General features: G+C 39.2%; 1 protein-coding gene across 2 annotated transcripts in view; it reads right to left on the minus strand.

Annotated features, from left to right (window-relative positions):
• Nucleotides 1-6,115: 6,115 nt before the first annotated feature.
• Nucleotides 6,116-17,573, minus strand: part of matn3 (matrilin 3) — a 38,242-nt gene continuing 26,784 nt past the window's right edge. Inside the window, exons 7-13 of one of the 2 annotated variants that reach the window (XM_033021507.1) lie at nucleotides 16,722-16,844; nucleotides 14,165-14,287; nucleotides 12,646-12,768; nucleotides 10,321-10,443; nucleotides 8,730-8,852; nucleotides 8,062-8,166; nucleotides 6,116-7,524 (exon numbers count right to left, since the gene is read on the minus strand). In XM_033021507.1, coding sequence (XP_032877398.1) covers nucleotides 7,469-7,524; nucleotides 8,062-8,166; nucleotides 8,730-8,852; nucleotides 10,321-10,443; nucleotides 12,646-12,768; nucleotides 14,165-14,287; nucleotides 16,722-16,844 — 776 coding nt within the window. In that variant the 3' untranslated portion in view covers nucleotides 6,116-7,468. The remainder of the gene's footprint in view (nucleotides 7,525-8,061; nucleotides 8,167-8,729; nucleotides 8,853-10,320; nucleotides 10,444-12,645; nucleotides 12,769-14,164; nucleotides 14,288-16,721; nucleotides 16,845-17,573) is intronic. The other variant, XM_033021506.1, reaches the window with a different exon arrangement.

Here is a 17,573-nt window from a genome sequence, read left to right on the forward strand (position 1 = left end):
GCCATGATCACAATGAATGGCGGTGCTGGCTTGAAGGGCCGAATGGCCTCCTCCTGCACCTATTATCTATGTTTCTATGCTTCGGGAAAATTGGACACCGAATAGTGGAGAGTGAAGATGACCTCCTTCGATCTCCCTCGACCTCCCTTCGACTATGTTGAAGACTATCTACGACTACCTTCGACTACCTTCGATCACCTTCGACTACCTTCAAATATCTACGAATAACATGCCGACCTACTACGACCTACTAAGACTAAACCTACGAGTAAAAAAAGTATCGATTTTTTTCCATGGCGACCTTTTTTTACTCGTGGGCATTTCTCAACATGTTGAAAAATACGCCACGACCTAGCTGAGGCCTCGAGTACGCGGGGACTACTCTCGAGCATGGCCTCCTAGACCTCCTAGGACCTCGTGTTGACCATGCTGCGAGTATGAGTCGAGGGCAAACTCGCCAGAACTCACGGATTAGGTCGCCGTAGTGGGACAGCCCCTTTAGTTGGATAACACACAACTCCAGTCATCATGTTTTATGGCTGGTTTTCAACCCCTTCAGTCTGAAGGTCTCGACCCAAAACATCACCGATTTCTCTCCAGAGATGCTGCTTGTCCTGCTGAGTTATTCCAGCTTTTAGAGTCTATCTTCAGTTTAAACCACCATCTGCAGTTCCTTCCTACACTCTTTGTTAAGCGAAACAGGTCCTATTCTCATAATATTATTCACCTCAACTAAGTCTTTTCTTCATCTCCATTGCTGCAGAGAATACAATCCCAGTTATCAGATCTTTCTTCAAAGTGAAAAATAAATTCCAGCTTTGCCAATATGTTCATAAATCGCCCCTGGATCCTCTCCAGAGCCATTGCACTCTTTCTACAGTGTGTCATAGTCTTACAGCATGGAAACAGGCCCTTCATCCCAACTTGCCCATGCAGATAAAGATGCCCCATCTAAACTAGTCTCATTTATCTGCATTTGGCCCTTATCCCTTTAAACCTTGTATGTGTAAGGGTGTGTGTTAGGTTGTGTGTGAGAGGTTGTGTCAGTGAAGCGGCGACAACACCCGGAGTGAGTGGAGGCTTGGCAATACCCGGGGAGCATTTCCCTCTCTCCCCCCCCCCCCCCCCCGGGAATGCGGGCCAGCCCAGGTGCTCTGTGTCCAGCTGGGGTCCGGGGGAGGTGAGGGTCAGTGACCCGAAGGTCAGTGACAAGGGGGTCGGGCATCGGAGCGGAGCTATAGGGTGATTTCACGAAAGGTCACTGGAGCGTAGATCCGCACCCACGTGACTGAAAATTTTAACTGGGGGACAAGCGTCACTTCCGGTACATGTTAGTGAATGGGAAAACACGCACTTTCACACCCGTTAAAAACATCGAAAATGGCCAGGTTTTGAGCTGCAATTTACTGTGCCAGTCGGGGTGACCGTGAAGCACAGCTACCTAAATTTACAGTCAAAAAAAAAGATAGAAACTAAGGTAAATACAAGAGGGAGCTGAAGGGGCAAAATAAGCGGAAGTTGATAGCGGACATTTTTCGTGGAGATTTAAAGATCCAAAATATCGGGAATTATCGCGTTTGCTCGCTGCATTTCATCAAAAGTGGCATTATTGACTTTGTTATCTTTATTCATTTGTTAGATGAAAAGTATTAAAAGTTAGAAATCCTTCAGTAAAATTGCAAAATCGCCCATTGTTCTCAGGTGGGTTTTAACATGCAAAATGAAAACGCTTCTGAAGCTCCATTCACCATTTAAATATCCGTGAATCATAAATGCGTCTTGAAATAAATTTTACTCAGATGCAAGCTAAGGAATGGTATAAATGTCAGCTGTTCATTTGACAAAATCAGGACATTTTATTATTAGCCAAAAAATGTCCTGATTTTGTCAAATTAACAGCTGAGAATTATACCCGACGGCCACTCTGACAGAGCTCCAGAGTTCCTCTGTGGTGAAGGGAGAACTTTCCAGAAGGTCAACTATATCCGCAGCAGTCCACCAATCAGACCTTTACGGTAGAGTGGCCAGATGGAAGCCACTCCTCAGTAAAAGACACATGACAGCCCGCTTGGAGTTTGCCAAAAGGCACCTAAACAAGATTCTCTGGTCTGATGAAACCAAGATTGAACTCTTCGGCCTGAATGCCAAGCGTCACGTCTGGAGGAAATCAGGCACCGCTCATCACCTGGCCAATACCATACCTACGGTGAAGCATGGTGGTGGCAGCATCATGCTGTGGGGATGTTTTTCAGTGGCAGTAACTGGGAGAATAGTCAGGATCGAGGGAAATATGAACGGAACAAAGTACAGAGAGATCCTTGATGAAAACCTGCTCCAGAGCATTCTGGACCTCAGACTGGGGCGGAGGTTCACCTTCCGACAGGACAAAGACCCTAAGCACACAGCCAAGACAACGCAGGAGTGGCTTTGTGACCTGCCAGAGCCCGGACTTGAACCCGGTCGAACATCTCTGGAGGGACCTGAAAATAGCTGTGCATCGACACTCCCCATCCAACTGACAGAGCTTGAGAGGATCTGCAGAGAAGAATGGGAGAAATGACCCAAATACAGGTGTGCCAAGCTTGTAACGTCATACCCAAGAAGACTTGAGGCTGTAATCGCTGCCAAAAGTGCCTCAACAAAGTACTTAGTAAAGGGTCTGAATACTCATGTAAATGTGATATTTCAGTTATTTCTTTTTAATTACATTGCAAAAATTTCTAAACACCTGTTTTCGCTTTTTTATTATGGGGTATTGTGTGTAGATTGATGATAAACAAAATGAATGTAATCAATTTTAGAATAAGGCTGTAACGTTACAAAATGTGGAAAAGGTGAAGGGGTCTGAATATTTTCTGAATGCACTGAATGTCTTTGCACCAATCCAGCCTGTGGTTTTCCACCCGCAATAGATATTTGATACAAAAACAATGATTCCTCGTGTTGTGGAGCTCATGATGTTGCTGCACCAAAGTAGATATAAATTCAGTTCGGTTTATTATCACGTGTACCAAGGTACACTAATTAATCAGCAAAAGTAAAATCCTGCAGATGTTATGGAATCATAGTCATACAGCGTGGATACAGGCCCTTTGGCCTAACGTGACCACATTAATAATAATAATAATAAATTTTATTTATGGGCGCCTTTCAAGAGTCTCAAGGACACCTGAAGGACACATTGACCAACATGCCCAAGAAGATGTGTAGAAAAGTAACCCCTGCATGTCACCCCTCCCCCCACCCGTCCTACTAGTTTCACTGCATCCTTGTATCTATCTCTTCGTCATCACCTTTTCCCCAGCCAACAATGGGCCAGTGTGGACTCCACCCTTCCCTGGTCATCTGTTGCCGCCCCCTGCTCTGTTCTGGACTTCTCTTACCTCTAGTTCCTTCCCCTCTACTTTCAGTCTAAAGAAGGGTCCCAACCCAAATTGTCACCAGACCTTTATCTCCAGAGATGCTGCCTGACCCGCTGAATTACTCCAGCACTTTGTCTCTATGCCCAACTAGATGTTGGAAATATTAAGGGAGAAAAAGGAAAAAAATCGAGAAATAATCAGCAGGCAAAACAGCATTTGTAGAAAGAAAAAAATGTTAATATTTCATCAGAACTCGGAAAAGTGAGAATTGAAACAACAATCTTCACAAAATTGATTCACACCATATGGACATTCACCCTTCAACCCACCAAATCCATATATACCATCAAACACTCACACTAATCCCTTTTTATTCCCCCACATTCCTATCCACCTCACAACCCCGATTCTATCACACACCTACACAGTAAGAAGAATTTACAGTCAGCAATTAATCTACCAACCCAAACATATTTGGGATGTGGGATAAACCAAAGTGCCTGCGGGGAAACGCACAGAGTTGCAAAGAGAACATGGAAACTCCACATAAGCAGTACAAATGGTCAGAATTAAACCCAGGTCATTTAGAACTGTGAAATAGCAACACTTCTAGTGGAACCACAGCCCACCCAAAGATATATAGCTCAGATATTACAGGAAATGTAAGGGGAAGGCGTAACAGATGGAAGGAACAAGGCAATGATCCATAATACTATATCTATAATAGATATCCTGTACTCCCTGTTCATGCACGACTGTACTGCCAAGCACAGTTCCAACATCATCTTAAAGTTTGCTGACAACACGACCATCCTGGGTCTCATCACAGACAATAATGAGATGGCCTATAGAGAGGAGGTAAAGGCACTAGACAGCTGCTGCCAGGAAAATAACCTGTCTCTCAATGTCAGCAAAACAAAAGAGATGCAAAAGGATTTGAAAAAGGATTTGAGTATAGGAGCAGGGAGGTTCTACTGCAGTTGTACAGGGTCTTGGTGAGACCACACCTGGAGTATTGCGTACAGTTTTGGTCTCCTAATCTGAGGAAAGACATTCTTGCCATAGAGGGAGTACAGAGAAGGTTCACCATACTGATTCCTGGGATGTCAGGACTTTCATATGAAGAAAGACTGGATAGACTCGATTTGTACTCGCTAGAATTTAGAAGATTGAGGGGGGATCTTATAGAAACTTACAAAATTCTTAAGGGGTTGGAGAGGCTAGATGCAGGAAGATTGTTCCCAATGTTGGGGAAGTCCAGAACAAGGGGGTCACAGTTTAAGGAAAATCTTTTAGGACCGAGATGAGGAAAACATTTTTCACACAGAGTGTGGTGAATCTCTGGAATTCTCTGCCACAGAAGGTAGTTGAGGCCAGTTCATTGGCTATATTTAAGAGGGAGTTAGATGTGGCCCTTGTGGCTAAAGGGATCAGGGGGTATGGAGAGAAGGCAGGTACAGGATACTGAGTTGGATGATCAACCATGATCATATTGAATGGCGGTGCAGGCTCGAAGGGCCGAATGGCCTACTCCTGCACCTATTTTCTATGTTTCTATGATGATCGTGGACTACAGGAGACAGCAGGTGATGCTGCCACATTGGTGATGCTGAAGTTGAAAGGGTCAGCAGCTTCAAGTTCCTCGGTGTGCACATCACTGAGGACCTCTCTTGGACACTGCACACGGACACAATAACTAAGAAAGCCCGCCAGCAGCTCTTTTTCCTGAGAAGACTAAAGAAGTTTGGCATGAACGGCAGCATCCTCACAAACTTCTACAGTTGCACCATCGAGAGTCTGCTGACGGGCTGCATCACAGTCTGGTACAGGAACTGTTCGGCCCACAGCCGCAAATGACTACAGAGAGTGGTGAAGGTGGCACAGCACATCATTGGCAACTGTCTCCTGGCCATTCTGGACATTTTCCACCGGCGGTGCCTGCGGAAGGCACACAGCATCATCAAGGACCACAGCCACCCAGCACGCAAACTGTTCTCCTTGTTACCGTCAGGCAGACGATACAGGAGCATGGCTGCACGTACCACCAGACTTAAGAACAGTTTTTATCATCATGCCATCAGGCTTCTGAACTCATAAACACATCATATATGTTGATTATTTTATTTATTATTGTCTTTTACCTACCAATGTTACTCTTATCTTATCTTTTTTTACCTTAATTTTATCCTTGTAATATCAGTGCTGAGGTGACATGTTGTCTTGTCAAACACATTTCATTGTACCGTTGACCCTGTGTTAACCTACATATGACAAATAAAAACTGAACACAAAGAGCTATAATACAGATCAGTTTGAAGAAGGGTCTCGACCCGAAACGTCTCCTATTCCTTCTCTCCTGCCTCACCCGCTGAGTTTCTCCAGCATTTTTTTGTCTACCTTCGATTATTCCAGCATCTGCTGTTCTTTCTTAAACAAAAGATATGTAATAGCGAGTCAACCAGAAGAGACTGAATGAATAAAGCAGTAGTAGTGCCAGCTGAAGCCAGGCGGTAAATGTTTGGAGAATGTGTTAATTGGAGGAGCGAAATGACATTTGAAATACCAGGAAAGACAAAGGTCCCAAATGCTGTAAACATGTAATATATAACAGGAATTACTGATTATTTGAAATTTTTGAAATCATTATAGAATTTAGTGGGCTGTAATGTAAGTTAACACAGGGTCAACGGTACAATGAAATGTGTTAGAAGATGACCTACTATTCCTCAAGCTTGTGTTTCATTTGAATTGTATAGAGATCAAAGGCAGAGAGATCAAATTAGTAGGGAGACAGATAATTAAAGAACAAGCATCTTAGAAGCTCAGCATTACAACTGTGGACTGAACTGTCACAAAATCTTTTTTTGGTATACCCAATGTAAGGAAGACTACATTGTGGGCACAGAATACACTCTACCAATCTGGAAGAACTGCTGTTTCACCTGGAAAGATCATTTAGGTCCCTAACATTTTGGAAGCCGCATAACATCTATGGTCTGAATGATTTTGGAAATTTATCCAGATCAAAGATGTTATACAGCTTCTATTTTCTTGTCAACATATTTGCATTTATTTTACCAGTTGACTTATTTATTAATTCATCTCCCCATCTATTTATTGTTTGTTTCTTTATTTAGTTGCATGTCCTTTCTCCAATTCTCCATTCAGAAAATAAAACGATTCAAGAAAATTGAGAAAATCAGGGAAATACAGGTCAGTTAGCCTAATATCCCATTATCTGAAAATTACTAGAATTAGTTATACACTGTAGAGAATATATATGAAGGCAGAGCACTGAGAAAACCATGACTTGATTAGGGAGAGTTGGCAAGATTTTAACACAAGAAAAATATTTTCCTGTGAAATGAAATGAATAAAATCCCCAAATGACAAGGTATAATAACAATGAAGACAGGCTTTTTATACATATTTAGAGAACGGTTTGGTGCGTGTGCTTACTGATTCAGAATCCTGATAGGGTTCTTGCAGAAGCAACAGATTATAGTAACATTTAAGAATAAAACAGGCACACAATTCGTTTATCTCCTTTATTGTTAAACGTGTGTTTTTGATCTTGAAAATAGGGAATAAAATTTAATTCAAATATAGATTATGCAATTTGTTTATCATCACTTTATATCAGTGATCAAAATACTGTTAAACAAAACATTACGTTTAAGGCAAACCAACAGAAAGTACTCATTTTTGTACATGATATATTGCGCATTTGTTTACTCATAATTAATTTAATCAACCACCAATTTCATTATTTATTAATTGTGTACAAAATACTATTATAATAGTACTGAACTAATGTATCACAGTAGTAACACCAGTACCTTCATCATCTGAGTCAATGCAGTGCGTAGTAACGCGAGTTAGAAAGATGTGGGTAGTACACTAGCTTCTATTTATTTCCCGAATATGTTAATTTTCTAAACCTTATTACAACTCTTAAAAGTTTATTTTTATTGGAGTTACAGATATCTAAGGAGATTATGAATATAATAAAAAGTTGGGAAAGAGCATTGTTCAATCAATTGTCATTCCGCTGAACAGTTGTGACAGGCTAGCACACACACTCTTTAAACAGAGCGTACACATGTTCAGTTTCGACCCAGCTCATATTCCATCGTTTGCATCCTTTTTGTCACTTGATCTAGTGTGAAATGGTTAAGGACAATTACATTGGAAATGTAAAATAAGTTCAATTGTTATGTACAATATCCTATTCAACCAAATATTTCATAGTGCAGATATGAAACACTAACAAGATGACACATTTTTTTCCTTCAGAGTCTTCCAATTTTAGCTACCTTAACTAACTTCTGTAAAGATGTCAAAGTAGGACAACACAAAACCTGTTACACCTGTAATCTTTAATTTCATCCCTTGAAGTAATGCAATTCTACAGAAAGAAATGAATCAATTGTGAATTCTACCAAGAAATACCACCAAACATCATTAAACTAAACATCAACTTGAGGGTTGCTAAGTTTTAGGAATATCCTTGTTCTGAGGATACAGTGGTTTGTTACATTTATTAGATTGAAGCGATATTATTTTGCTATATATTGTTACTTCAAAAACTATTTACAGCAACTGATAGATTTACTCATACAAACTAGTTACCTAATCGTTAAATGATCAACAACAAATAATCCAAATGGAGATAACAAATGAAGCACTAAAAGGATATGTTTGCTAGCCAGTGTTTCAAAAGTAGATTGGACACTCCTTTGGAATTCAAGAAGAGCTTCACACGTGCATGGATCTTTAATAGTGACTTTTCTCTGAGCTTCCTCTGCAAAGTAAAATTGTAACTTATGAGTACAGGCATAATTAAGATTCCATCTTGGTATCAGTGAATAATTTAGTTGCTCCATGAAATCCAATTGCACATGTTTCAATGCTTTCAAAATAAAGATTAATGACGAATAAATTGTGTCTATGGAAGTATTTTACTGTCATAAAATAACAACTTGAGTGGAATAGTTACAGAAAAAACTATCGACAAAAACTGTGTTCAAATACCATGCAATATTATAAAAGCATTCACTGTGCATTACATAGAGAAATAGATAATTCCAGGTCAAGAAAATATGTTGATAATTTTTATAAAACACTCTTTTATTTTATCACTAATCTGAAAAATCAATCAATATGGCACCCATAAACTATTTCATCCACCTGCACTAAAACATGTTTAATCTGCTAATGTTCTGACTATTAAAATGATGAATGTAAAATAGTTGATTTCTATCTCACGAAGCTATCGTTCCTGAGACTATTCTAAACCATAACATACATAACATACCTGGTTAAAAAAAAGTAAATATCAAATACTGCAAACGGTACGTGACGTACCTGCACAAGTTTTCTGATCCTCGTTTAGCAGATAACCAGAATGGCACTGGCAGTAATAGTTTGTGGCAGTGCTTACACATATCTGCTCACAGTTATGGTTTCCGTTTGCACACAAGTCCAACCCTGTAACATTGATTTGAAATGATCCAATCTTAAAAAAATCAGGAAAAAACTTGCAGTATTTTGATGAAAACAATAATCACAAAGGCCCTGAATTCATGGGGAAAGTGAGCACACATCTGCCATAGTTATCAACATTTACCTGTGTGAACATGAACATTCTAATCTGTTGCCAGTTGCTCATGAATTTATTCACAACTGCGTTGCAATTTTATGAATTGCAGGTTTTTGATTCTGGGACAAAAATAAGTACTGGTATATTTAGATCATTTTCAATAATTGAAAACTTTAACATCTTCTGGGGCACAGATGAGTTTCTCTTTCAAACCTGTAAAGAAAAAACAAGGAAATGCAGATGCTGGTTTACACAAAAGCATACAAAGTGCTGGAGTCAGACAGCATCTCTGGAGAACATGGATAGGTGATGTTTCAGGTTGACACCCTTCTACAGACTGATTGAGGACGAGGGAGGAAGAAAGCTGGAAGAGAAGAAAGGCAGGACAAAGTGTGGCAGGTAATAGATGGACACAAGTATGGAGTTTTCTTTGATAGGCAGATGGTTGGAATAAAGGCCAGAGATAAAAGCAGGATGTGTGAGACAGACAGCATGAAGAATTCTAAATTGTGAAATCAGAGGAAGGCTCTTGTATGTCAAAAACATTCAAAAACATTCCAGTTTTCTGTCAACCAGCTTAGGAACCGGTCAAAAGGTCCATTCAACAGATTTTTTAGGGAAAAGTTTGTGCTGGCTACCACTGTTCCATAACTATGTTACTGTTAGTGGGCTGTTAAATCAAATGGAATTATCATGAAGAGCTTCTTGATAGAGAAAATATTAGCAAATGAAAAGTTCCATAAAATAGGAGAAAGCAAAGTAAATTTATGTTTAGTCCTAGAACCTCAAGTATTATCAACTCCACGAGGTGGAAATGAATGAAATTTCACAATATTCTTTCATTCTATGTAAAGACACATTCAAACTATCTGATCTTACCTTGAGGATATTTTTAAGGCAAAGATAGATAGATTATTGATTTGTACGTGTGTCAGGGGTTATGGGGAGAAGGCAGATGAATGGGGTTAAGAGGAAAAGATAGATCAGCCATGATTAAATGGAGGAATAGACTTGATGGGCCAAATGGCCTAATTCTGCTCCTATCACTTATGAAACATGAGCTTCAAAGTTAAAACACACTGAAGATGTCACTTTAGTGGTTTGAATAGAAAAGTAAGATATTAGCTCAGGGAATAGTCGCAGTTTTGGTTATGTACCACCCCCACACACAAATCTTATCTGCTATTCATCAGGATAACCTTCCACTTGTCCTTGACAAGCAAAAGAATGAATGTTTGATTATTTTCTACATTTTGTGGACAAAGTTAATGTTCAAGCACATTGTAAACTAACTATAACTTCAAAGGATCATGCACATCCTTCATGACAATCAGCCCCCAATGATGAATAACTTACTTGAGCAGGACTTTTGATCCTCATTTAATATAAAACCTTGATGACATTTGCAGTAAAAGCCTGTTGCAGTTGTCACACAGATTTGCTCACAGTCATGGTTTTCAGTGGCACACATATCCTCATCTGAAACAATTCATTGAGTGCAACATAACCATAAAATCGTTATTTAACCATTGTGCTACATTTCAATGGAGTCAATATTTAACATCCTTCATATAAAACATTGTTAAAATTCATCCCTTCCTACACAATCCACCCCCTCCCCGGGTACTTTCCCCTGCAACCGCAGGAAATGCAACACTTGTCGCTTTACCTCCCCCCTCGACTCCATCCAAGGACCCAATCAGTCTTTCCAGGTGAGGCAGAGGTTCACTTGCACCTCCTCCAACCTCATCTACTGCATCCGCTGTTCCAGATGTCAACTTTTCTTCATCAGCAAGACCAAGCGCAGGCTCGGCGATCGCTTCGCTGAACAGCTCCGCTCAGTCCGTGTTAACCAACCTGATCGCCCGGTTGTTCAGCACTTCAACTCCCCCTCCCATTCCCAATCTGACCTTTCTGGCCTGGGCCTCCTCCATTGCCAGAGTGAGGCCCAGTGCAAATTGGAGGAACAGCATCTCATATTTCGCTTGGGTAGTTTACACCCCAGCGGTATCAACATTGACTTCTCTAATTTTAGATAGCCCTTGCTTTCTCTCTCCTTGCCCTCTCCCTTCCCAGTTCTCCCGCATCCTGCTGTCTCCGCCTACTTCCTTTCTTTTTCCAGACATCAGTCTGAAGGGTCTTGACCCGAAACGTCGCCTATTCCTTCTCTCCATAGATGCTGCCTCACCCGCTGAGTTTCTCCAGCAGTTTCTGTCTACCTTCGATTTTTCCAGCATCTGCAGTTCTTTCTTAAACATTATGTTAAACAATATTTATGCAGAGAATTGGAGCAAATCTTCAATGAATCCCCTTAAGAGAATGTAATAGTCCTTCATATAGATCACGTAAGTAGAATCGTTTACCTGTCATGTCAGAGGCCAGTAAGAATTCTATACATGATTCCATCCCCTGAACCTGCCGATATCAATATTGGGACTGATATGCCAAGGGGGAAAACATGAATTTAATGACTTTGTTGGTATTTGGATTCCTAAGTAAAGAAGGCTGAAGATTTTGGAAGAAGAACTGCACTTCCATTGAATGGCAGAGGACATTTGAGGGACTTTTATTATTTCCTTATTCTACCCCTATTATAGTATCCTCTGGTCATTGAAAGTGACATTCATGATGTTTTTTGGATCTGGGAATAATAAGGAAGTTCAAATGAATTTTTGAATTTGAGACACTTGAAAATAAATTAAAAGGTGCATAAAATAAAACATCAATCTATAGTCAATGCCAGAAACTTATGTAACTCTCATTCTAATCTTAACAGAAATGAGAAATAGCATTGAATTCATCTCATTTACCCTCTTTTTAAAACAAATCTCACTCAATTTAATTTTGATCATCCCTGTTTTACCCCCAGATGAAAAAAAACATCAAAAATGTAATTTTTCATGGCCTGAATGGAAGACAAATTAAAGGAAACCTTAAGGGAAGTAGAACAAAAATCCCTACAGGTCTCCTTCGATGTTCAATAACGGTGTGGCTGTACTACAGAACTCTACTTTCCCTTCATATCATTTGACCTTCTTGCACAGAAAACATATTGGTAAGTCTCAGACATGGATAACAATTAAACATTAACAGTTGTCCATTGAGGAGGAATCAAGATTCACAACCCTCTTAGTGCAGATAACTCTCCTAATTTCAGACTATTTGAACTTACTATCAACTCATGCTCAAGGAGAGGATATCTAAGCAACCACTTTGAGGTCCCGTCCCCCATGTTATACTTATCATTTGTCACTCTTTCAAATTCTAAAAAAAAAACCCACCTTTCTCAAATTACCTTCATGCAACAAGGCTCTCCCCGCATGTTTTAATCCAGTGAACATATTAAAATTTCTAAAATTAATATAACCTTTCCTTAGTCTAGGTAATTAAATTTGCACATGTTGATCCAAGAGTGATCTCAATATATAACATGGGATATTGTCTCTGTTTTAGCCATTCAGTCAATTTATGTTTGGTGCCAGGCCTAAGAGAGTCAAACTATAGTCTGAAAGTAGAAATCTTGCCGAGTTGCCGAAGAGGTGTAAAGCAAAAAGATTACTATGCATAGCTTAGGAGTAAAGACAGATTTTAAACCTAAAAAAATGTTGACAAATGGAATTCTTATGGAACAATTCATGCCCAACACAACAATGCAATCAGCCACAATGATAAATGACTTACTTGAGCAGGTCTTTTGATCCTCATTTAATATAAAGCCTGGATGACATTCACAGTTATAGCCTGTTGAAGTTGGCACACAGATCTGCTCACAATCATGGTTTCCAATTGCACACATGTTACCTCCTGAAACAATTCATTGATTTAAGGAAGCAATATTTATGTACAGTTAATTTCACCCACATTAAACCATTGAAAATAATTTATGTCAACAATGTGAGAAGCTTTTCAATAACTCCCCACAAGAGGTTAATAGTGGTCTCTCTTCAAAATCACATGTGCTAATGGGTTTTTCTTAGAGATCACTCTATATACTAGGTCATGCCAGAGGCCACTAAGAATCTTGCACATAATTCAATTTTCGGAACCTGTGGATATACATTTCAGGAATCACAGAGGTGGATATAAATTTCAGAACTGATGCTCTAAGATAGAACACATAAATATGATGATTTTGGTACAGTCCCTAAGTAGAGCGACCTGAAGACATTTGGATACTGAAGATATTAGCAAATAAAAAGTTTCATGAAATAAAGTCATTCACTCAGTTCCAGAACTTCAACTAGCCATTTTATTGAAATAAGATGGAAATGAGAGGAAATCAGTTCAATCTACCACAGTCACCCAGTTCTTTCATCCAATGCAAGTTTACATTCATTCTATTGTTCTCATATCCAAAAAAACACCAATTTCGCCATTTCTAATGACCTGAATGGAAGACCTTAGCAAACTGTTGTAGAGGTAGGACTAACAATGCCTGAAGTCTCTTCTGCCATTAAATAAGAGATTTTTCCCTTCCTTTCTCCAGAACCCTTTATTTTAATCTACCCAAAATCTGTCAATTAACTTAAATCACAAATGACAGCTGAGCATTATTGTTCTAGTGAGGAGGGATCAAGATTCATTACCCTCTTTGTTAAAAAGACTCTTTTTATTTCAGATCTAAATGAAACCTCAACTTCCATATGACTATGACCAATAATTCTAGTGCCGTGGGCCACTGGACAAAAACTCTTAGCAACCATCTTCATGCCTCTATTATACTTATCACCTAGATTGTATCACACTCTTCCAAAATTCAAATAATTTCATCCCATTCTACTCAAACTGTTTCTTTAAGATTACCTTCAATTGCGGAGTTCAATTCAGTAACCCTTGTTGCCACATTTCTAAAGTAAATATATCCTCCTCCTATGGTATGAAGACTAAAACTGCACATTACTCCAAGTGCAATCTCAGAACACAGAATTTTTTAGTTGGGTAATTAAGTTGATTACTTAAGTATATTTACATTTTGTGGCAGACCAAGAAACATTCATACAATGATCATCAAATACATTCACAATGTGGAAACAGAAATCTTGTCAAGAGCTGCAAAAGAAGCTTAGAGCAATTAGTTTACTGTGCGTATCATGAGAGCAAAGATAGTTTTCAGAATCCTAAACTTTCCACAAACAATGATTACATGGAATAACCATGTCCATCATGACAAGGCAATCAGTACCATTGATAAATTACTTACTTGAGCATGTTTTTTGGTCCTCATGTAATATAAAACCAGGATGACATTTGCAGTCATACCCTGTTGATGTTGGCTCGCAGATTTGATCACAATCATGGTTTCCAGTGGCGCACATATCCCCCCCTGAAACAATTATGCGGAACATAACTATGAACTTGTGATGAAAAAAACATATCAAACCCATTGCTACATTTAATGGAGACACCTGTGGATATCAATTTCAGGACTGAAACACCAAGATAGGAAACAGAAATGGTATGATCTTCGCAAGTAGAGAGGCCCAAGGAACTTTAGATAGCAAGACATTGATAAATTGAAAGCTGCATAAAATGTTCTCTGTGTCAAAACCACTTATTTTTATTTATAGATAGAAATGAAAGACAAAAGTTTCACTCCACCTTATTTACCCTCTATTTTTGGCCCCAAAAATGTCATAAGCAACCTTCTTGATCTTTTCTATTATCTTTAGATCTAATAGTCACCAATGTCTGATGCAAGCTCACCACCAATGTTATAAATCAACTTTCCTCTCTTTATAAATGCTATTTTATTGCTGTTGGGTATTTTGAACACTCTCGTGTTTTTTATTTCCAAAAACTGCTGTGCTCCAAAATGTTCTTCTGGGCTTTTTTCTCCCTCTTTATTTTATTAAGTCAACAACTCTGGAACCATGTGTTACCTGAACAATATTAGCTTCAACCCTATCACAGACCTTCCCTTTGTTCCCTCTGCCCTTTCTCTCTCTACATCTTTAAGCACAATTGGATCTATTTTTCCCAGTTTTGATGAGAGGTCATGCACCTAAAATATTAACTCTGCTTCTTTCTCCACGGAAGCTGCCTCATTTCCTGACCATTTCTGGGTTTCAACAACTAAGTTACAGAAATAGGTTGAATAAGTTAGGTCTTTATTCTCTGGAGCGCAGAAGGTTAAGAGGGGACTTGATAGAGGTCTTTAAAATGATGAGAGGGATAGACAGAGTTGATGTGATCAAGCTTTTCCATTTGAGAATAGGGGAGATTCAAACAAGGGGACATGACTTCAGAATTAAGGGACAGAAGTTTAGGGGTAACATGAGGGGGAACTTCTTTACTCAGAGAGTGGTAGCGGTGTGGAATGAGCTTCCAGTGGAAGTGGTGGCGGCAGGTTCGTTGGTATCATTTAAAAATAAATTGGATAGGCATATGGATGAGAAGGGAATGGAGGGTTATGGTATGAGTGCAGGCAGGTGGGACTAAGGGAAAAAAGTTGTTCGGCACGGACTTGTAGGGCCGAGATGGCCTGTTTCCGTGCTGTAATTGTTATATGGTTATATGGTTATTTCCAGCAATCCCTGTTTTTATATTTTATAGGATTTTCATTGTTTGAGCAATTCAGTGCAGAATCTTACAACAATTCATTGACAAATATATAGACTAATTGAATCATATCCTTATTAAAACTCTGATCTTGTTAGTGTGTATATGTGTGTATATGTGGTTGGCTTTACATTTTCGCAAAAAAACTACGCGGTCACGATTACATTTTTACATATTCTGGTTAATATTTTTCCTGTAAAGGCCGGGATCACCTTATCGGAACATTTCATGCTTTATTTCTTGACATTACTGATTAAAATTTAAAAATATTAAAAGACTTTGAAATTAAAAACAACAGCTTCAAATGATGACGTCGCAATGGCTCAACAAGCAGAGACCCTGTGTGTGTGGAGGGTGGTTAATGTGTGTGTGACGCCACAGGCCCCCCCCCCCCCCCCCCCCCCCCCCCCGCAACCGCGCATTGAGGGGATGGGACACAACGGGTCCCCCTTGGTCTAGTTACTGATTAAAGTTTTTTTAAATCAAGCCTCAATAAGGATTTCATTCTATATTTGACACGTTATTCACAATTAAAGCTTTAAAAATGCCAACTGTCACAAGATTTTTACATATTCTGATTCACAATTTCCCCCACTAGGCAGAGAGCACTTTCACTGAACATTTTATGCTTTATTTCACGACTTATTACTGATTAATTACCTTGAATTTCAAACTGACTAGCTTCAAATGATGACGACTTTGAATTTCAAACCGACCAGTAACAAATGATGATGTCACAATGGCTCAACTAGAAAGGGAGAGGACGAATTGCTATAACAACAAGCAGGGCAAGTGCAATTGGAATTTTTTGAAGTCACAATGGCTCGAGGGGTAGGGCGAATTGCAATAGCAACACGCAGAGCAAGTTCAATTGGAATTTTTTTTAAAGATCACTGATGAGGAAGGCAAGGGGAGTGCTGGAATCTTAGGTTCAGGAACGGCTTGAGTTGGAGGACCATGCCTCTCGTGGGGGCTACGGGTAGGGAACGGGTGTGTTGGGGGAGCAGACCCAAAGGGTCTGCAGTTGGTCTAGTAACCACATAAACCTTTACAAAGGCTGGAGGAAATGTAAAGAATCATGAGATTATTTTGCAGATCATGAGGGCAAGGTCAGGTTTCATGTTCCGACAACTTTCTACAAGGTATGATCATATAGATCAAACCATAACGACAATAAAATCAACAGATAAATGACTCACTTGAGCAGGTCTTCAGGTCCTCATTTAATATAAAACCTGGATGGCATTTGCAGTTATAGCCTGTTGCAGTTGGCACACAGATTTGCTCGCAGTCATGGTTTCCAGAAACACACATATCCTCTCCTGAAACAATTCATTAAGTGTAAAATAACCATAAACTTGAAGGAAAACAAAAAAATATCATTGTTCCATTTAGACAATTAACAAGTTAAATTGAAAATAATTAACGTGAGAAATGTTTGAATTACTTCTCATGAAAACATAATAATAAACTGTTGAGATCACATGTACGTTACAATGTTTATAGACTATGTCACTGAAAATCACATTTCACCATCTTGTCTATTCCCTGAACCTACCAAGATTCAACAAGCCCCAAGATTGACACAAACAAAATATCAGGACTGAAAATAGGAATAGGGAGTCTTTGAAAAATTTGATAAAGGAGATATTAGAAAATTAAATCGAACAAAACATCAAATCCACAAGTGAATCTCTTTCGCCACCTCATTCACCCACTTCATTTGGTCCATAAATAATTACACTTGTATCATTTGGTCTTCCCTACTTCCACAAGGTCTAAAAAGCCGCAATTATGTCATATCTAATGACATCAACAGAAGACCCATTGGAAACTCTAGTAGGGGGTAGGACATATGGCCGCTCAAGCCTCCTATGCCATTCCATGAGGCCACACTTGTTCTACAGAAACTCTACTTCCTCTTCAAAACACTGTATTTTCTTGCAAACCAAATTCCAAGAGTCAGCCATGATTGTCAACCAAGCGTAGAAAGGTTTTCAGTTAAGAAGAATCAAGTTTTACAATCCACTTAGTGAGTAAGACAATCAGTC

This window comes from Amblyraja radiata, chromosome 5 (assembly GCF_010909765.2).
Source record: "Amblyraja radiata isolate CabotCenter1 chromosome 5, sAmbRad1.1.pri, whole genome shotgun sequence".
Lineage (NCBI taxonomy): Eukaryota > Metazoa > Chordata > Chondrichthyes > Rajiformes > Rajidae > Amblyraja > Amblyraja radiata.